Raw genomic sequence first — 23,095 nt, forward strand, 5'->3', positions numbered from 1 at the left:
GAATATAAATACCCAAACGAAGACAACCAGCTGAAGAAATGGGCATTTGAATCAACTTCCCTATATTTGCTCAGCTTTCCTAAGGAATCTAACTGAACATAACCTCAGGAGCAATGAGTTGAGTGGTTCAGTTTGTACAATGTATCTTGCTCTTGTAATTAGATGCCTTTTTATGTTTGTTATGGCTATACTCTGGTACCTTGAAAATGGCCAACACTCCTTTGAATAATCTAAATTATTCCTTTCCAAATAAAATGTTTAGCAAATAATAATTGTTCCTTGTATTAGGTTTTCTGAAAGGATAATCGTAGAGGTGAACTGAGGTTAGTAACAGTGTATAAAGTTTATCCTGACTTCAAGTATTTGAAGATTAGCTTTTGCTTGGGGAACAATCTTTTCCTATCCAATACACCATTGCTTCATGTTTGGATCTAAGAAGGAACCCTGGATATTTCTAAGATCTTCACTGGAGTCACAGAGGTTTTAAACATTATTCCCATCATCATCATTGTGTCATCTTCTCAGCACAGGAGTTTTGTTTAAAAAAACTCTGATTTCGAACTATTTCAAAGTCAGTTTTATGTATGTGTTTGCTAGAATTTTAAAACTAAAACCCATAAAATCCAACTAACAAATTGACTATTAACCAGACAAGGCAATTCATTATGAAAAGATGAAGTCTGAGTCAAGAAAGTGAAACAATAATTCTATTTGGTTTAATTTATATAGGCCATTTTTACATAAAACAGTGCCAAAACTTAATATCATAAGAGCATTTTAAAATTGCATGCTTGTGGGGAAAGATGAATTATGGTTATCAAAACACGACTTTTTAAACATGATACCATATTATAACTTAATAATATCTTATAAAAAACTATTACAAGAAAATTATTATTTGTATTTAATTTGACTTAAACCAGGAGAGAGAACACTAGGCAAAAACATATATTCTATTGGGAAATACTCTGAATTGTCCAATAATAGCATTAAAAATATGAGAATAGCAACATTTTACATCTAATTTTTATTACCCACTTTGAGTCTGAACAGATGGAAATAGAGATTTGGTCACCAATTTAAAAGCTAGTTTAGTTGTCTAATTATAATTTCTTTTCTCTATGAAGTGTAAATGAAATACCTTGGATCTCTTTATTGTTTGTAGTGTGCCCTCGTTTCTCTTTCTCTCTTTTTTTCTCACTAAATATATTTACTCCTTTTTTCTCCTTTGTTTCCAGCAACATAGAAGTATTTGGAAGCAAAACTATCTTGTGGGGAGAGGGTCAATGGCAAATGGATGAAAAACTAGCTTCCTGTCTTTTGGTGGTTACTATGGCAATAATCATGATGGGAGATTTTCAGCAAGTGGTTTCTATAACAACATCATAAGGTGCTTTTAGAAATAGACCGAGGTAAATAGATTCTTTAGGGGTCTCTTAACCCCTTTTATACCACAGGATTAACATCCTCTTGGAGGATAAATATTAGTTGGCTTACTTGATGGAAACCTTGAAAACAGTGATTTTATTTTGTAAAGATTGAACATTTAATTTTTCTATAAAGACCTGGCTTTAGCTGGTAGATCTTAGGCTCCTTCATTTCATAAAATAATTGATAGCATCCTTATTCTCTTTCTGCATTATGAAATTAAAATAGTCTTAAACCTACCTCTTTCATTGTATTACCCCCCAAAAGTGGAAAGCAGTAAATATTCCTCACTATAACGTCTATTAATTCTCTCATGGGTCATCTGAAGGCCCTCGCTCTAGTGAAACCTCATACATACTATTATCACACCTGTTGGGCTCCCTGACAGTTGGTGATCTTTCTTCTCTAATGAATGGAGCCAAATATTCATCCTTTGTTTTCACCTTCAGCACACTTCAAATTAGGCATGGTTTCTATTTAGCTTATTATTTACTAGATATTCTAAAAGGAGGTTGAAATTGGTCTGAATTTATTAAGTTTCAGCATAGGAAAAAATGACATGGAAGAAAATGAAGGCTCCTATTGCATACATCAATGTCATTCAGGAGCCCCCTTATAAATGAAAGATGAATGGGAATACATGACAAGTAAACAAGAAAGGAATAGGTGGTGGTAAGCTGGATATAATTTTTCAAGAGAAGAAAATATAAAAAGCTCAAGTTTAGTCACCCAATCAGTTAAATTTGAGGAGATGGGGATTAAGCTTGCTTGGTTCAGTTCCATAATGAATTGTTGATTATCTACTCTATGCTGGATACTGGAGGTATAGACAATGATGAATAATATACAGGATTTATTTAAAAAACCAAATGATCACATCAAGTAAAAACACTTTGCATTGTTAAACAAAATATTAATTTATTTGTTAAATTTACTGATTTGAAATTAATGAATTATTTGCTTGAATTTATCTTTCTTCTTCCCCCACTTACTTCTCCCCCCCCCCCCCCGGCCACCATGCTTTAAGTGCAAATCTATAACCATTTTTTCCTAGAAGAGTAGATTAAGGGCATATTTGAGCCAAAGCGATTTAATCTAAGGTATTATGTCTTATATCTTCACATGAAGTTCATTTCCATGCATTTTCTACAGTAGAACTATCCTTATACTTTTATTTTCTCTTCAGTTAAGCTGCCAATTCCACATATGAGACATTCTCTTTCAACTCTCAGAAGGACATCAGCAACCATGCGTCTCCCTCTGAGTTTTCAAACAGTGCTGTGGGGTTCTCACCTCCCAAGTGTTTTATGCTCAGTAATGAAGACAGAATTCATTATGTATGCACTTGCCATAGCCTTCTGGGGTAGAGTTTGCCAAATGGGTCCCTGGGAGATCAAGACCCTTTCTCCATGTGTGTCACAGGGCTGTGCAGATGAGCTGAGGCATGTCCGTGTGCACCAAGACCCTGCCCAGAACAGCATGTTCCAGAACACCCTGGGAAGGGCGCCATTTGTAAACTCTTCAAAATTTTATCCAGACCAAAGGCACGACAGCTCTGGACCTGCTGCAGTCAGTGCCATGGGGCTCTTAGCTGAATAAAAAGAAAGTGAAATATATTCACGACGGCTTCCAAGTTATCCAGTAACCACAGGAACCTGGGTTTTCCCCAAATGGGGTCACAACTTAGAGTGACCTGACAGAAACAAATCATTGTCTCTGTTCAAGTTTAGTGAGCAGAACAAACTTCCCTGCGTTAAAACAAAGTAATCAACAAAGTGAACATTCAGCAAGTATTTATTGCACCGTTCAGGAGATAGTATTCAAAGTGTGATCAACACTGAATACACAAAGCATATAGATAGGCGTACTGAAGAAGTTTATATTATGGTTCCTGAGCTTAAAAAGTTCATTTGCAAATTGTAAAGACAAGTTTCAAAACATGAACAGAGAACAAGTCAGGAAATATATAGATAAGTGTAAAGTTTTAGTGTCTTAACAGTAAGTTCTGTGGCTGCTCATGCTGGGAGATCAACAAGAATGCAAAGATATGGGAAAGATTCATGGAAAAAGCTGGCTTCCAAGGATGTGCACAATTTGAATACACACCATCATTAAAAACTCTTCGAAAGTCCTTTGAAGTGTCTTTATTCATGGCTACTATTATACTCATATTGTCAAAGAAGATAATTGAAATCCTAGAGGACTAATGTCTTACTCAGAGTTATAGCCAATCATTTATTTTTTTAGGCATTAGTTCCCTGTACAAAAATATGAGAAAACTGTTGAGATCTGCATTGTCCAGTCTAATAGCCAGTCACGTGTGGCTTTGAGCACTTGAAATGTGGCAGGCTGGAACTGAGGTGTGCTATAAGCATAAAATACACACAGGAGGGCTTCAGATTTAGTTTGAAAAAAATGTGAACATCTCATTAGTTTTTAACACTAATTACATATTGAAATGATAATGTTTTAGTTATATTTGGTTAAATTGTATTATTCAAGTTAATTTTATCTGCTTATTTTTACTTTTTAATTTAGTTTTTAAAGATATTTTTTACTGCAAGACAATGCTACAAAGATGGCTCCCATTGTACTTCTCTTAAACAACGCTGGTACAGATGCTTGCTATTTGAAGTGTAGCCTATGGACCAGCAGCATCAGCATCAGCATCCCCTGGGAGCTTATCAGAAATGCCCAATCTCAGGCCTCCCCGCAGAACTGCTGAATCAGAACGGGCGATTTAATGAGATCCTCAGTGGTTCATATGAACAATAAAGTTTGGGAAGTGCTGATCTAGAATCTGCTTCAGCTGTTTCTTTTTTATGATTCTATCTTCCTCTTCATTTGGATTTTTTCAAATAAATGTTTTGAAATCTTGGCATCCAGTCTACCACATATTAGCCGCACAACCTTGGGGAAGTTACTTAACGTTCCTGAACCTCAATTCCTTACTTATAAAGTGGATATAATACCTCCAACCCCATAATCTTTCTATAGGGATTAAATGAGACACCAAGGGCTATGCACTTATCCTCTGGAACCAATAAATTGGAGGTATTTTTTGTAATATCAGTAATAAAACTGAAAATTAGATTATTGAAATTTTTTTCATTCTTGTATTGTCCATGCTATTTTGGTGTACAGTGAAATGGGCTAAAGTTTGAAGGGCTGTTTTCACTTATTTTACCAATTTTATTTTTTTCTTTAACCTTAGTTGTGTGCCATATACTTACTTAACATTCTGGTGAGAATCTAATGGAAAATATTAAAACATTCAGGCCCCTGTTTAGAACAAAATTGTCCTGAACTAAATGATTCTGTATAATGGTTTTATAACTGATGTTGAAATTACATCTGTTGATCATTGATCACTTTAAAAAAATGGTCGCTTTATGGAGTGGGAAACAACTTTTATTTTTCTTTTCATTTGAAGCATTTTTAGCTTTACTGTGAGAATTTCAATTCACTGGAGGCAAAGCAGCTAGTAAAATGTAAGTCTGGTCCATAAGTAAAAGGGGTCATTTAAAAGCCCGTCATTATTAAAAGTATACACGGATTATAATAAGGTCAGAGAGTCCAGGCCTGATTAGCTTTAAATGAATTTAACGTCAAAGGAACACAATTAGACCCTCATTAAAGTTTTCAGTGGTTGACATTTAGTAAAAAATGCCCTTCACAATTTGCATTATTTAGTCGTGCTCTGAGGAGGACAAAGGGCAGGGCGCCTTCTACGAGGTTAAGTGTGTGTGGTTGCAGCCAGAGGCGGGAAGCGCTTGGTGCATGACCCTCACCTTAATGACAGAGACCTGATCCAACCCAGACCCTATGCGCAGGTGTATAGGCTGTGCAGATGAGGACCCAGAGGTTTTTATTCTCATAGGAAATCTTTGAGAGCAAAAGAAATCTTTGGAACAGTAGGCCCTTGATTTCATCTGTGATGATGTTGATGATCAAAATTCTATATAAAAGCACCAACCAGAATGCCAACCATATACAGGGGATTTAACACACGTCTGCGGAAAACTTTCTCAGTGAGGCCGTGGACCCTCCATAGGGGAGATAATAGTAGAACAGGGATGTTGAGATGCAGATGACACCAATGATCTTCAGCCACAGTCTTCCCAGCTGGAGCAGGGAAGTCACGTTGCAGAGTCTGCATGTGAGTGATCTCTGGCAAATACGCAGTTGGCGACATTGAGCTCCTGCCTGGATTATTAGATATCATTCTCAAAGAATGTGTGCTGACAGCAACTTGTACTTCCCAGAACTCCCCAAACTCAAAACTCTCTTTCTAATATCAAACAGTCTCATTTTCCTTGGATTTATTCATTTATTGAACATGCATTTACCAAGCACCAGTTATGTACATGAAACTTTGCTAATCAACAGAAGGAGACCAAGATGTATGTACTTTGGACCCTGCACTGAAAGACAAACAATAATGACTAAATAATTACTTTATTCCAGATTTTTACAAGGAAATTTATGTCTATTATCTCTTTTACCCCTCATAACAATAACAGTTATAACAACAATAATCATAATGGCGATAATGCTCACTCTGTGCCGAGCACTGTCAGGCATCTTACGTAAATTAATTTAATCCCCAAATAAAGCTATGGGGTAGGTATCATTTTTACAGAAATGGAAACTGAGGCACAGAGGTATTAAGTATCATAATAAAGTAGAGTTAATAAGTGGCAGAGGCAGGATTTAAACCCACACTCCAAAATCCATGCTTTTAACCTCTTTGCATAGGGCTACAGATTTTATCCTTTAGAAATGAGGAAACTTAGGCTCAAAAACATTGATTTTGCTAAAACCATAGACAGAGCAAACAGCAGAACTAACATTCCAACCTGTTTGGCAATAAAATTGTACTCTTGCCATTATATTAAATTGGCCTCAATTTAGTATTTAAGTCCACGTATACAGAATAACTACATAGAAGACAGTGAATGCTTAGTGTTTCAGAGGCCACAGGCATGCAAAGGAGAGGAATGATCTTAAAGAGCCCATTTACTTCTTATTCTAACTGCTCCATGTGGCTCCTATCATATTGTACATCAAAGTCAGTCACTTACCCAACGATTTGCTCTGCTTGATTTTATCAAAAAAGGCAAAAGTAAGAACTTCACAGCAAGACTTAAATGAGAATTCAGGTTTTCTTGCTCACTCATTCATTATTCAACACATTTCTATTGACTACCTACCAGGTGCAAGCCATTTTGGCCACGTCCTGAATAAAGATGTGCCCGTCCTGCCCACGGTCCTCCTCTTCCTGCCCAGCCCCAAGCCTGGAATTAAATTTTATCCCCTGCAGAAAGCCAGGCTAAAGAAAGTCCAACAAGTTACTTCTCTCTTATAAATTGAAATTCTTAGATCTGGAAATTTCCACTCTATCTCCAGTAGCATTGTTTGTATCTTCTATTTCATTCTAAAAGCAACTCATGACAGCTATGATTTGAAACCTGGAGCATCCCAAATGCTAGCTGTTCAAACTATGATTGAAATTGTTAGGTGGTTCACCAAAGTGTCAGGGGCCAAACAATCTGCCAGATTTTTCCGAATGGAATCGAGGAGATAGTCAATCTTGAAGAAAGAATAAATTTTTCTTTGACAGCTGGATTAAGTCCATGGCTGTTTCAACTTACAGAAATCAACAGTGGCTTTTGAGATGTAGTTTAATAAAATATAGAAATCTATGCTAAACTCTAAAAATATCAACGATATGAGCAAAAAAGTCCACGTAAAGACTCTAGTTTGTTTTAATAAAAGCAACGCAAAAGTGAGAAGAGAATGAAATAAAAGCAACTCATTAGCAAATGTATGCTTATTAATTCATCTACAGGAGAAAGATCTTTTATACGAAAGAATATCAGAAACCGTTCAGCACATATTGAGAACATCAAATTTTATGTTCACAATTCCTTCATTCCTCTCTCACTTTTATTTAAGTGAAATTAGGTGAAGTGTATATTAAATTTAGACTCAAAGTAGAAAAAAATTATTCCTTTCTTGTTTAAAAAAATTACTCCATACGGCAGCTAGAGTATGTTCTTCCCATCCCAGGCAGCAGCTTCCCCAAGTACCTGCTCATGTCTCGCTAGTTTGAGGAAAAAACACAGGCAAATACATGCCCCAGAGCAACGAGCCCAGACAGCTTTATTTGTACTGGTGGGAGTACATCCATGAGTGTTTGATCTAACTAAATATGAGGCATATTAAAAATTGCTATTTTAACCCAGATATAAGCAATAACAATAGTTCATCCACCTCCTTTCCTTCCCTTCTGCTGGCAGAAGATAGGTCTGATTCTTAAAGTCAACATCAATGAAAGTGAGTACTAGAGACAAGATGGTCAGAGAGTTATATGGGGGAGAATTAGGTTAGTAAATCCTAGGAAAAGAGTAAGAATAGCTGTGATAAGAGGGTATTTAAAAAATAAAAATAAACCAGGAGTCAATAATTATAAATGCATATAAATATATGTGCACATATACAGATGCAGAGTTTATACAGCCAGGGAGATCTTTAAGGTAAGGATCAAGCTTTGACAATTAATCCCCAAGAAATACCCTCTGAGCGTTTGTTGTGCATAAATAGGTGCTGAGGGGAACACAAAGATATAGCAGATCCTCTAACAGTTAAACTCTTATCACACCTCTCACTTCATAAAATATTTCCCTGAGCCAAAAATTTAAATAGAACTCAAAATATAGAGAGAGATGTTAAAGATTTCCTGGTGAAAAACAAACGCTGGAGGACAGATCTTTTCTAAGTCTGATCCATGTTTATCTTTGTTTGATCCCCAGTCAAGCTAGGCACTTTGTGGGGAAAATGTCTTTGGCCTGTTGAATTAGTCCGTTGATAGACTCTTTATTAAAATGGTATACGTGGGTTTGTTTTGTTTCTTAAAATGAAATTCCTGGGGCCACCCTGTGGCCAAGAGGTTAAAATTCCCTGTGCTCCACTTCGGCGGCTCTGTTCGTGGGTTTGGATCCTGGGCACAGACCTGCTCCACTCATCAGCCATGCTGTGGAGGCATCCCACATACAAAATACAGGGAGATTGGCACAGATGTTGGCTCAGGGCTAATCTTCCTCAAGCAAAAAAAGAGGAAGATTGGCAATAGGTTAGCTCAGGGCGAATCTTCCTCACAAAAAAAAAATAAATAAATAAAATAGAATAAATAAATAAAATTCCTGCAGTGAAAATCCATTTAAGAATTGTACTTTTTTCTTTTGGTTATTACTGTTATTGCTAATTTTTTTTGTACTAATCCAATTAATTCTCTATTAGGAACCAAAACAATCTCTAAACAGAACAATAAGAGCTAACATTTATTGAGCACTTACCACTGTCTACCAAGCATTTAAATCTGGTGACTTAATCCTCACACAAACCCTAAGAAGTAGGTTCTACTGTTCTCTCTTATTTTGCAGCTGGGGAAACTGAGGCTGTGAGTCGCAGAGCCAGGCTCCCTATGGGTGTGTTTACCTCAGGACTCTGCTTCTTACCACTGCACTGTCCTTCTCTTTCTGGCAAATCTCCTATGGTTGGTGAATACAAAAGTTGCCAAAAATATTGATAATAAAAAACCTCTTGAAAAAATTTTCAGATTCTTGATTGGTGATTTTTAAATCAGAGAATTACCTGCCTGTTTCATAGATAAGTGCATTAAAACCATCAAAGACAAAGGAATAAATGCTATTTATAATAATCCTAGAAATTAAAATGCTCTTCCCTGAAATCACCTTGTAGTGTTTCATTGCTTTGAATAAATATTGCTCTGAAGAAATACACCACTTTGTAATTAAGTTAAATTACCAATATGGCTGTTTCCCAAGTAAACTGAATTATTAGAAAATACACACACACACACACACACAAAATAAATATGTTTAGTGTTTGGATGTTCATTTTCTTTAAAACTGGTGAAGTTAGTTTTTACTTCTCAGCAAAATATATATACATATTATATAAAATATATTTATATAAATGTGTATTTACATGAAAAATATATTTTGAATATATTTTGTATATTTATATATTTTAAAATATGCGTTAGCTCTAGCAATACTAAAATACCAAATATAAAAGAATTACTTACAGTAACTAAATAAAATATTTTATTTTCCCCTGAACAGAAATTTTTGCTTTTCTCAACCCCTGGCTCTCCTTGGAGAAGTCTCCAGAAAGAGCAGGAGCCTGAGTAACTGGGCTGTAAGCTCTCCTCCCCTTCTTCAACCTGAGCTGGTCCACATTCTGATTTGGTGTTTTGGGATTACTCATGACCTTTTCCTTGAATGAGTTCTGCTGCACTTAAAAAAAAATAAAGCCTGAAACCCAATATTCTAGAACTTCTTATAATCTCCAGTAGATGGCAAACTTTACTGCAAGGAAACAATTTGGCAGACTATATAAATTTGTCTGAAAATATGAATTACACTCCACAAGCAGTAAAGTTTCTTACCCTGTGTCTGAGTCTCATATGAAAGCTGGAAACAAAATTTCCTACAGTCGTTTCCTGGGAACTAAATCCCGGTTATAATTTTAAATAGTCCTGTAAGGTTTTGTGTATATCAAGACATTAAAGTCTTGTTCTAAAGGAATTATCTCTATGAAAATTATTTTATTCTTCACTGAATGTACACATATTGTATAAAGTATAATATAATAAGACATATGACAGGTTTTTTTTTTTTTCAATTTGGGTGCACAAAATTGGAATAATCATAACCCTTACTTCATGAAACTTTCATTATTGGTCTGTGTATAGTCTTGCTTTTATTTCCTGAGTTGGCTGTTTAGGTGGTTATTTTTAATAAGGCAGTAAATTGCAGTTTCTTTATATGTTTGAAAAATATAATTTTTTGACGGGCAGTTGTCCTTGCTCATTTAGTGCAGACATCTGAAGCATCAGTTAGTACTGTGTAGATCATGCGCTGCATTTCAAAGGGGACCTGTTAGCATCTCACCTTTGGACACACCCGTAAACCTGGGCAGCGAATGGTGTAAACAGTGCCGATGACACCATTCACCCCAGAGGAGCCCCAGTAAAATAATGTGCTTGATAGATAATCTTGTCCAGAGCCAGAACTGAAAACATAATTCAAAGTGTATTACATGTAAGGAAAGTGATGCAGGGTAGTATATGTGACTAGATTATAAATCTACCTATTTTGTTTAAAAAAAAATTATCAAATTTATTCAGTAATACTTTAAAAGTCCCTAAAGGTTGTAAGGGAAACAATAGTACACTTCTTACCATCCCCATTCCAGCTTCTCATTCCCAATGTGCACTCCCCAGAAGCAACTACTTAAAACTCTTCCAGCTATTTCTTATGGGTTTTATTGATATATTTCTAAATAATAGGCTGAGTTTTTCTTTTTAGTTTAAGATATTGGTGGAATCTGTTGGAATCCTACTATGATAAAAGTAGATTTGACTTTTCCTGCAGTTCTCAACAACATACACACAAACACACGCACGCACTCCTGCAGCTCAGCTACTCCCAACATTAGTTATATCATTATATTATTACTATTATTGTCATTTAAAGAATTCTCTCCAATTACATAGTATATGGTGATTTCATTTCCTTTCTTGTACGATGTTCAATTTTCCCCAGAATTAATACTAGTAAGAATTTTGTGGGGTTTTTTAAATTTTTCTATTTAGTTTTCTATTACTTCTCTATATGGTAGGCAGTTTTCTTCCTGGAGGCATTCTCACTGGAGCTCCTTTCTCTTTCTGCTTTCAGCTCTAGTTATTGTCTATGCTAGTAACGTATCTGCAATTCAGGAAGCAATTTTCAGCAACATTGTTTTGCTTCTTTCTTTTGTTGGATTCCTTGTATGCTACATTCCATGTCTGTCTCTTGGTTTGCATTTTCATTTCCCTAGGCCAAATTTCTAGAATCTTCCTGAAAAGTGGGCAGGAAAGCTGAAAATTGGAATCCCTGAAAATATCTCACTTCTCCCTTAAAATCTGATTGGTAGTTTAGCTGGGCATAGAATTCTAATTTGGAAATTATGTCCTTTCAGGACTTTTTTTTTCAATTATTTTGTTGAGACCATAATGGTTTATAACATTGTGTAATTTCAGGTGTACATTATTATGTATCAGTTTCTGTATAGACTGCATCGTGCTCACCACTCCTAGTCTAATTTTTATCCATCATTATCCATATCAGCCCCTTTACCCTGTTCGCCCACCCCCAACTCCCTTCACCTCCGGTAACTACTAATCTATTTTCTTTATCCATGTGTTTTGTTTATCTTCCACATATGGTTCTAAGAGGGAAATTCAAGCATTCAGGCCCCACCTCAAAAAAACAAGGAAAATCTAAGTTATCTTAAACTTCACCTAAGAGAACTAGGAAAACAAGAACAAACGAAGCCCAAGGTCAGCAGAAGGAGGGAAATAATAAAAATTAGAGCAGAAATAAATGAGATAAACACTAAAAAAACAGTAGAAAAGATCCATGAAACTAAGAGCTGGTTCATTGAGGAGATAAATTAAATTGACAAACTCTTAACCAGACTCACTAAGAAAAAAAGAAGGAAGTCTCAAATAAATAAAATTAGAAATGAAAGAGGAGAAATTACAATGGATACCACAGAAATGCAAAGGATTATAAGAGAATACTATGAAAAACAATATGCCAACAAATTGGATAACCTAGAAGAAATGGATAAACTCTTAGCTTCATACAACCTCCCAAAACTGAATCAAGAAGAAATGTAGAATCTGAATAGACCAATCACAAGTAAAGAGATTGAAACAGTAATCAAAAACCTCCCAAAAAACTGTTTTCCAAAGTAGTTAACACCATTTTGCATCCCTACTAGCAATGTATGAGATATGTAACTGATATAGCAATACCCATAGCGGTAAAAATACTCTTTTAAGGAATGATGACTTATTAAAGATAAAAAAGGATATTTCAGGAATATATGAGGGTCAAACCAGCAAGACAATGTAACCATTCTAAAGTTCTATGAACATAACATAGCTTCAAATATAAAAGTGAAAATGGTCAGAACTAAAAGGAGAAATAGAAAATTCATAATCATTATAGGAGATTTTAATGCATTAATCTCAACAGAGAAAAAATAGTGAAAATAAACAATATTATAGAAAGTCTGAATAATATAATTAAGAAACTTGATCTAATTGATTTTATTTATTTATTTATTTATTTATTGGGGAAGACTAGCCCTGAGCTAACCACCGCCAGTCCTTCTCTTTTTGCTGAGGAAGACTGGCCCTGAGCTAACATCCGTGCCCATCTTCCTCCACTTTATATGTGGGATGCCTGCCACAGCATGGCATGTCAAGCGGTGCCATGTCCGCACCCGGGATCTGAACCGGCGAACCCTGGGCCACTGAGAAGCAGAATGTGCGAACGTAACTGCTGCGCCACCGGGCCAGCCCCCATTTTTGTTTTTATTAGCAACTATATGAAAAGATTTGATAAATCATCATTAATGACAAAACTCATCATTAGCTATCATTTGACAAAATTCATCATTAGAATGCAGACAACTATGTATTCATTAATAAGTTTGTTTGAGATGGCTTGAGGAACAGAAAGAAAGAATTCTTTAACCTTATCCTCATTTATTTGTAAGCTTCATTGACGTTTTTTATTTCCTTATAGATTCCTTTTGCAATAAAAATGACACCAATTGCCTCTCAAATTCTTGCCAAAGCAATTCTACATGCAATGGTTTTTCGAAAGACAATGATTGCCGTTGTTCAGACACAGCCTCTAATTTGGACAAAGGCTGTGACAACATGAAAGATCCTTGCTTCTCCAGTCCCTGTCAAGGAAATGCCACTTGTGTGAACACTCCGGGAGAAAGGAGCTTTCTGTGCAAATGTCCTCCTGGGTATAACGGGACAACCTGTGAAACTGTCACTAGTTCCTGTGGCATGAACTCCTGCCAACACGGAGGTATCTGCCGTCAGGACCCTGTTCACCCTGTCTGCCTCTGCCCTGCCGGATATGCCGGAAGATTCTGTGAGATGGACCATGATGAGTGTGCTTCCAGCCCTTGCCACAATGGCGCTGTGTGCCAGGATGGACTCAATGGCTACTCCTGCTTCTGTGTCCCAGGATTTCAAGGCAGGCACTGCGACTTGGAAGTGGATGAGTGTGTTTCAGATCCCTGCAAGAATGCGGGGACGTGCCTCAATGAGATAGGAAGATACACTTGTGTTTGTCCCCGAGATTATTCCGGTAAGTGTGATTACATTTGAATCCCAGATGATATAATTAGATTTCTCTTTCTTTAGAATGACAGGAGCAGAGGTGACTTTTTATGTCCTACCCAATTGCTTATGAAAAATGGCCTTAATGGAAATTAATCACCAGATGGAAAGCTTCCTCAACTCCTAAAAATCCACTGAGCTTAAACTGAGCTTAAACAATTTAAAAATCTTACATTACTTAAAACTTAGATTCACTCTAGACTTAGTGGGCTCTATGGGACCTAGCTTTCCAGGTCAAGGCAATTCAGTTTCCTTATCAGAATAGATTCCTTTCGTCCTAGCTAACGTGTGCCCTCTAACTCCCAAAGCCTGACATTGCCACCTGCTGGGAAGGCAGGCCATGGGTTGGATACCTGTTGATGGTTTCTAGTGCTGAAGTGTGATCAACAGATCAATGTTAGCAAGGCTGATGGAGCATGCCAAATGAGATGAATCATGATTTGATTAATAAAGAAGTCACTCTCTGTTTAATCTCTTGGGTAGCAAATAATAGTCCTCCCTATCTATTCACAAAGTTTCCATTGATGTTATTTTAGTAATAGTGTGACAAGTTGACAGCTCATTCATTATGCCTCATGCTCTGGCTCCATCCTCCCCATCCCCCTGAGTCAGTGACCCATTTAGGTCAGTTCTTTCTGGTGTCCATCTTTCTTGTGTTGCTTCGCTCTTTGGATTTCCATCTACTGTAAGGAGGCAACTCATGCAGGCTGTCTTCTCACATTCGTTCTTCTAACGTCTGCTTAGCACTTTCCTGTGCTAATTCATACCTCTGTGACATCATGTTTTAATGTCACTTTTCCCCTTAGTTCCTGCCACTTTTGTAGCCTTCTGTGGTATTTGGCTTTCAATTTGTCTTCTCTCAACACTTTCATACCTACTTCTTGATCTTGCCATTCTTTTTCGAAGTATGTTAAACAGTATAATTATTTGGAAAATATTCCTCTTCAAAATTTGTGCCAGAACCCTCAAGAATCATTACATTAATATCCCACATTCTAGAAATATCTCTTTTATGAAATAGACACATCCTTAGTTGCTCTGACATGATATTTGCTCCCTTCCCCTCAACCCTCACGTACAACCAATCTTTAAAGTCTGCTGTTTTACATCCAAGATGTCTTCCACATTGAGCTCATCCATCTATTACTGTTGTTGCCTGGGCTCATGACCTCATCCCCTCTTGTGTGTAGTACTAGTCAACCTCCAGACTCTATCCCTAGCCTCTGCCTTCTCCAAGTTGTTCTGAACAATGCCTGTGAAATAAACCTCCTAAAATAGATCTGCTACGCCATTCCCTTCTGAAGAGCCTTGAGAGCTCCCCGCTACACAGAGAATAATTTTAAGTTCTCATTAAAAACCCTGCACAGTGTGTCCCTTACGTGATAGTCATATCTCCACACACCATTCCACCAAAGCATTCTCTTTCCCTAAATTGTCTTCATTTTTTATCCAAGTGGTTTCCTTCTTTCTGGAATGTCCTTCCTCAATTCACAATGTCTAGACTCTTGAAGTTCTTTACTTTCAATACTCAGCTCAAATAGCACCCAACTCAAAAAGCACTTCTGATTTACTATCAGCTGAAATAATACTTTTAAACTGCTATGGTAATTAGAATTGTTCTTTACTTCCATAGTGGTTTGCACCTCTATCGCAGAACTTCAATATCTGTTCAATGTCTGTTCTGTTCTTCAATATTTGTGCTTTTGTCTCCTTCCACTAAAGTGTTAGTTTTTAAAGGACAGAATCATGTCTCATATTTATTTTTTAATTCATCAATACTTTTTGAGTGTTTATTATATGTCAGTCAGTGTATTAAGAAGAAAAGACACTGTTCCTCAAAGTATCTAACGCATTGAATATGGCTGCTTAGTAAACTGTTACTGAATTGTTCTAATCTTCTATATTCTCCCATACATTTCTGGGCACCCTTCTTGGTAATGAAACTGACGTAAATGGACATTAAACAAGAGTTCACCTTCTCTGTTTCTTTGTGTATATTTTACGATGGCAAATGCTTGTGTCAAAGTTATTTTATTGAATGCCTTTTAATTACCAATTCTAACCTAAAATTTATGAGGAATAGTAATGGAGCTTATAAAAGCTCCTTGTTTTTATGCCATATTATCATGTCCATTCTTTTTAATTAAGTGGACTCACGGCAATTGAATTTCAACTTTTGAAATTTTTAAATAAAAATAAGAAATACATTTGTGGCGCTGGTTTGGGATTACTTTTGTTTATAATGGTCACATTTAAAAATCACTATAGTTTATTAAGATAGTAACTTCTATTTCCTGCTGCTAAAACAATATTGTTAGTGGTGAGTAAAAGAAATAGACACGAGATCAAATAAATGTTTCAGCCATTTTAACTAGTGTTCTGAAATAGTCATAATTACAAAAGCACAGCTTGAAAAATTATGTTTTACAATGTATGTGTTTTTATTTTTACATTTTAATTTAACTGGATTGTAATGGATCCTTTCAGTGGTCTAAATTTAGGCGTAAAAGATGTCAAGGGTGTATTCCTAATGTGGAATGTAGTGAAATTCCATCGTAAGGGCACTTCACCCTACAATGAATTAATTTCCACTGTAGACATCTCACATCCTCGCAGGGCCCGTGAGAGCCAATGACTTTTTCTCACTATGACACTTGAGTCCACAATGAGGACACTTTCTTTGCCCAAATCCTGATATTATAGCGTTCCCCACTTGACTGTGTCCTTTACTTGTTTCCTAAGAAATCAGCTAAGTTTTATTATTTCAGCCTTTCAGGTGACATATAGACAACTTGCTTGCAAACAGAATTTAGGTGAGTCACAAGGCAGTAAGGACCAGGTCTATTGTTAGCTGCTTAGGCTTGTTCGGATGCTAAGTTGCCGGGTTAGGTTTGATCACCAATCGCCTCCTGCATCCTGGGAGCTCATCCGTGGTTCTCAGTCCTGATTACACATAGGCAATTATTACCCAGGGAGATGTGAAACAGAGATGCTCAGAGTCCACCTTCAGAAAGTCCAATTTAATTGATTGTAATGTATAGCTGGCGTTGGGAGCCAGAAACTAAGTTTATGTGAACTTAATTTGGAAACTTTTCTTGCACTATCCAACCACTTAGACACACAAGGAGGCCTGTTGACTTCAGTCCTACCTCATGGCTACCACTGTTTGTGGCAGCTCAGGCCAATTTAATGAGAAACCCAAAGAAAGTCTACACAACCAAGGGAAATGCTGGAGTTGAGAAGGAGAGAAAAAGACCGTTAGCAATCAGCATGGATGCGCTCATGCTCTAGCTCAGCCTCGACCTCCTGATGAATCCTGGAAACTGTGTTACAATTTTCTGGCTGCGCTGTGCTACATCCAAATTTAGAGTGATCATAAAGAACCCGGCTTACAGGAAAAGGCCTGTGTTCCTCTGAGCAACAAAGTAAGAAAACGTAATAAATTTTAAAAGACAGAGAGGTAGGAGAGGAAAAAGAGCAGTAGCGCACAGAGAGAGGGTTCACGCTGCGGGAATCCTCGCTCTGTGCTCCTGCCGCGCTTCCTGAGCTTGATTCATGAACTGCGGAAATTGGCTCGGAGAGAGGCACCGAAGATGCCGGTGAGAGTCCGCCGTGCGTACGCAAAAACTCCAGTTTCAGCTGAAAGTAAACAGCTGCAAGCTTTCTAAAAAAAGATGAAAAGAATATTAGCTCTGAGCATGTGACTGCTTTTAGTTCAAGTTTATGCAATGAATCATTCTGTAATTGAGGTCTTCCTTAAAATTAGCTGGATTGACTAAGGAACGTTTTTCGCATTAAGATGCCTGCCATATGAGAAAAATAGGGCTACGAGAGGACAGGGAAAGACCTACTGGATGTATGACAAAGCGAAACAGTGTAGGAAAATAGTTTATTTCCTCTATTATAAAATAAATCTTTGGTATAAAAATAATCTCTTGGGAAATTAAAAAAAAACCCCACTACATTAAATTTACTTACTGATTGTGAAATGCATCTCTATTTCAGAAAGAAAAATATACGGAAAAATTCATTTTACATTCAAGAAAATGTGTTAGTATATGGAGACTACTTAGAAAACTAGTTAGTAGGTGGAGACTACTTAGAAAGCCATTGCAATACCAAGTGTAAGACATTAGGACCTGGCCCGGAAGAGTGACAACCAGCATGAAAGGGAAGGGTAGGTACAAGGGTCATTACGAAGAAAACTCACTTGCCATTTATCAAAGCCAGAATATTTCCAGACTTATTTTACCCAAGGAAAACTTGAAACCTCTACTATGAAAAATAAGAATGCATTAAAACTTCAATTGCCGTTTCCAACTTAATGAACTTCTAATCTGTATGGTGGTTGAGTGCTTCTCAAACTTTAATATGCGTCAGACTGACTCGGACAGTTTATTAAAATAAAGTTTCTGATTCAATAGATTTGAGGTGAGGTCCAAGAATGTGCCTTTGTAACAAGTTCCCATGTGATGCAGAGACCACCCTCCGAGAAGCCAGTGATGTAGACAATTATGTGTATTTTCATGTGACATCCTTGACTCTTATTTTGCAAAGTTCATGAGACAAGGGAAAAAAATCAACAGAAAGTATATATATATATATATATATACATATATGCACACACACACATACAGCTATAGTATTTATTGCTAATAATAGTTCTGGATAGATGATATGGATAAAAAATATTTGTTGAATTCATTTAGTCATTAATTTAGTCAACACACACACATATGTACTGAATTCCTCCAATGTGTCAGATATTGTTCCAGGTTCTGTAAATATAAGAATAAAGAAAAGTGATTTTAAAAAAGTTCCTTACATTCTAGAGGGAAGAGATAGACATGTATTAAATAACTAATAGATAAAACATAGAGTAGGCTGGGTGGTGATAAACACAGTGGAGGAGAGTAAAACAGAAAAAGAGGAATTTGGGGTTGAACTTTAGGTAGATTGACTAGGGAAGGCCTCACTGAGAAGATGACACATGAATCAAGTTCTAGAGAAGTGAGGAAGGGAGTCAGGAAAATGTCTGTGGAATAGCATTCCAGGCAGAGGAACAGCAGATGCAAAGGCCCTGAGGTAAAGAGTACTTGGAATGTTTCAGAAGCAGCAATGAGGTTGATGGGACTGGGGGTGGAGGGAGCAAGGAGAGGAGACACAATGGGCTCAGACTATGGGGCTTGTGGACCATTGTAAGGACTTGGATTCTTCGTCGAAGTAAGATGGAAGTTGTCATAGAGTTTTGAGCGGAGGACTGTAATTATTTGACTTACTTTTTAACAAAATCTCTGCTTGTTAGATTGTGGATATAGTGAAGTGGGTGGGGGTGGTTAGGCTGGAATAGGGTGCCCCATGGAGATTAACACAATAACCCAAGTAGATGGACTATTATTTTACAGGAGAGAGCAAAAGAGAACGATCAAGTTTTAACAACAACACCTTCTTTTAATTCCCTTCAAAATTTAAGTTAGAAATTAACGCAGAAGGATAATGGATGACGCAAACAGGATGAGAGCGCACCTTCCCCGACCTGCTCTCTGCTGCCCTCTGGTGGGAGGTCTAGATTATTCAGGACAGGTGTGTCCAGACTATTTCTAGCAACAATGCAGCCTTCCTGACTAGTTTATATCAACCACATCGCCATGCAGTGTCTTTCACACGCACACCTGAAACTTATCCCACTTCTCTGCATTACATGATGGTTACTCATTTAAAATTTCCCATCAAACTTTCTCCTAATAATTTTTCGTGTTCTCCGAGTTTTCTCCAATAGTCTTCATCCTTTCTGATGCGTAAGTCTAAGAGGCGTGATGTAGCTAACTCTGACGCTGCCATTACACTGGCGTTTATCAAAGGCATAAGTTGAATTTCAGTCAATGTGGAGACTTGAATCTGGGCTTGATGTCCCATCTTTTATATATGTATATATATAAATATTTGCTTGAGGAACATTAGGCCTGAGTTAACATCTCTGCCAATCTTCCTCTGTTTGTACGTAGGACACTACCACAGCATGGCTGATGAGTGGTGTGTAGGGCCACTCCTGGGACCCGAACCTGTGAACCCCAGGTCGCTGAAGTGGAGCACACAAACCTAACGACTACACCACTGGGCCAACCTCTCTAAATATATTTTTGATTGACTAAATTACTTTGAAGGCATCTGTGATGAATCATATGGATAATTAAATAGTCCTGAAAACAAAAGTATTATATGTTATAAAATATAAGCTTATTTTGTGAGAAATAGTGTTATTTTTATCATTATTATTACCATTGTTATTGAACAGTTTTTACTGAAAGTATATTTCTGATTACAAAATTAATACAAAAAACATTTGGTGAACTTACATAAATTTATTTTGACTAATCATCAATAAATGGTCCACATTTATATAAATATACTCAATACATAAGACATCAGTTTAAAGAACACTTGAATACTGATTCTGTCAGCATCTACCTAGATATCTCAAATTTTACTCACCATATAATATGCCCATAACAAATATCTTTCAGATTCAAAAGGCAAATAATGGAGAACAGACAAGAGAGGAATTTTGAATTTCACAGATTGTATCTTTATTTTATCAAAGGAAAATGGTTGTTTTCCTATATGGTCTTAATTATGAAATTGATCATTTTTTGTGTTGTCATAAAGAAAATTAAACACTTGTTCAGGTTTTTGCTTAGAACTAGGGCCATTTGAAATAGTTTTTATGAGGAAATGAAGTTTCTGGCTTTTGATGAATGTTTGTTGAATGAATACACAAAATAACAAATGTTATTCACTCAGCAAATATTTATCACACACTTGCAATGCCCTGGACATTGTGCTGGACCGTGGAGACATAAAGATGATGGAGACAAAATTTATCCCTGACAAAACGCTCACAGCTTATTCAGAAAGGAGGCAAGTAAACAAAAAGTACAATCTCTCTCTGAACAGAGTGCTGAGGAAGCACAAAGAAAGGAGCCGACAATGGTGCTGAGAGTCAGGAAACGTTTCCTAGAGAAAGTGGGCTTTGAGCAGAGCAAAAGTGCGTCTCTTTCAGGATGTCGCACTGAAATCTTTGTCCTCTGGCTGCATTTATTATTGTTATTGTGGGAATAATAACCAGCTAATAGCAAAGGGGAAGAATTTCGGAGATGTTTCAGTAAGGGTGATCGTCTCTTCCATCATGTTTGCATTGATAATTGGTTTGTGGTTTAGCAACTTGTTGTGAATGACATGCTCCATTTATCTTCCTGTATCTGACGACTTCTCTTAGTGCCCGCGTGGCCACGAGCAGGGTGGATGTGCAGGTCTGAGTGAGGAGGGGATGAGCTCAAAAACAGATAGTAAAACGAAGACTGGGTGTGATGGAGAGGCTGTGGAATTCAGCAGCAGGAGACAGGGATTCCAGGCCCAGCTTTGACGATTTCTAGTGGTTTGGTACTGATAAATAACAATAGTTCTGCGCCTCTATTTTCTCATTCTAACATATGGATATAATAATATCAGCTAACTCTCAGGGTTATGGTGAGAAGAAAATGATTTAGTGAAAGTTTTTCATAAGCTATTTCAGGCTATGAAAATGCTGGTTGTCACTAATGTATTATCTTCAAATATTGCTGCTAGTACCAGTGCTGTTGAAACCATGTTAACCTGTACTTTTTACGCTATCATTTTTTATATGTGAGTTGCTTTCTTTCTTGACTGTATTAGAACCATACTAAGGAATAGATCAATTGAGGTCATAATCTTTGTGCTCTATTTGTGAGTTTAAACTGGAATATTATGATATGTCTAGGCAAGAGTTTAATTTCTGAAACTGCCATATCATAAAATAAAGGATTTAAAAATTTATTGATATCATAACATTTCAAATATTCAGGAATAACAATGATTCTAATGAAAAGAACCACAGGAAAGATATTTTTATGATTAAAACATAATTATAGAAGTATCTAATGTATAATATTGGCATATTTAGGATAAAATGCAAATATTGCAATTTTCCTCTAATCATCCCAAGAAACTTATAAAATTAAGCAAGATATAAACCATTCATAAAAGTAGTGTTTTTTTCAAACACAGCATCTTGGAGACTCTGAAATGTGTTACTCTAACTTAGACTTGATATATATTTTATTTTTTACATTAAAAAATACACGTGCGCATACAAGATATAAGCACTAGATTGAGGAAGTCGTGCCTACTGACTAGGAAAATAATACTTTAAAATCAATAATATCTGTGTACACGCTATGACATTTATGATGGGAATAAAGTGGGAGGAATAGCGTTTAGGGAGAATGCTCTAGATTTAGAGAAAGATGGCTGGAGGAGAGGTGGGAAGGGTGACTTGGTCAGAGCTGGGAGAAGCAGTAGGGCGGGCAGAGTAGACTATGTCCACACACGGACAGCTGTGCTCCGGAAAATACTGTTGGGTACAAAAAGCACAAGAACTCTCTCCCTATTCTCCGCCCTGAGGGCTGACAGAAGGAGCCTTTCTTTTCTCTTCCTGGAACCAGTTCTAGCCTCCATGAATATTCTGGAAAGATGAGGATGAAATAGTGTCACGAACATTCTTACACTTTCACTGATGATAAAAAAAGAAAGGACAAAATATGACAAAGATTAAGAAAACTAGCAAAAAACATTTAATATTGAAGGCAGAGGTTATTTTAGTTGTCTCTCAGTGAAAGTATAACTTGTAGAAACACAAAAAGATTTGGATAACTACAATAACAAAGTAATAGAATTTGACAGATAAATAAAACAGGGCATGCTACTCGTGAGCGTGTCTTGTGGTTTAGGGTACCCGGGGGTCTGGAAGAGTTCAAAGGTCATGAAAACACAAAGCATCTGCCTGATTCCAAGCCCTACCTACTCAAAGGAGCCAAGTCCACCTGATGGCAGGTCTGGCAGGAACTCCCATGCCTCGTTAGGGCTGCGCAGGGCAGGCTGGCCTGGGGGTCCTCCAATAAGAAGCTTTGGGAAACTCACTGGTCACTGAAGCCCTAGGGAGAGGCTGAGTGCCTGGAGCAGACTCTTGTGGGAATAATAAAATATTAATAATACTTACAAATGATTATTGTAAAATAAATGTTACATAATAAAAGAATAAACCTATTTTCATATTTCATCTGAATTAATTCATTTATAATTACATTGATTTCATACACACCGTTAAAGAAAAATTCTGCAACTAAAACATAACACAACACTAAGACACTGTTGACTGCAGAGTGCATCATAGTTCCTGGATGTTTAAAATATGAGGGAGAAAAGAGCAGTCTTTGAATTGATGAAATTCAATCATCCTTCAGAGATGAATTCTAGGCTTGTAAAGTCTCCTTTAAGTGAATAGTTTTTAAAGTGTATTTTATTTCT

General features: G+C 36.7%; 1 protein-coding gene across 1 annotated transcript in view; it reads left to right on the plus strand.

The window, feature by feature from the left end:
* Positions 1 to 13,234: 13,234 nt before the first annotated feature.
* CRB1 (crumbs cell polarity complex component 1) overlaps positions 13,235 to 23,095 on the plus strand; it is a 140,793-nt gene continuing 130,932 nt past the window's right edge. Inside the window, exon 1 of the mRNA XM_046677948.1 lies at positions 13,235 to 13,679. Coding sequence (XP_046533904.1) covers positions 13,235 to 13,679 — 445 coding nt within the window. The remainder of the gene's footprint in view (positions 13,680 to 23,095) is intronic.

Source organism: Equus quagga, chromosome 12, assembly GCF_021613505.1.
Source record: "Equus quagga isolate Etosha38 chromosome 12, UCLA_HA_Equagga_1.0, whole genome shotgun sequence".
NCBI classification, from domain to species: Eukaryota; Metazoa; Chordata; class Mammalia; order Perissodactyla; family Equidae; genus Equus; species Equus quagga.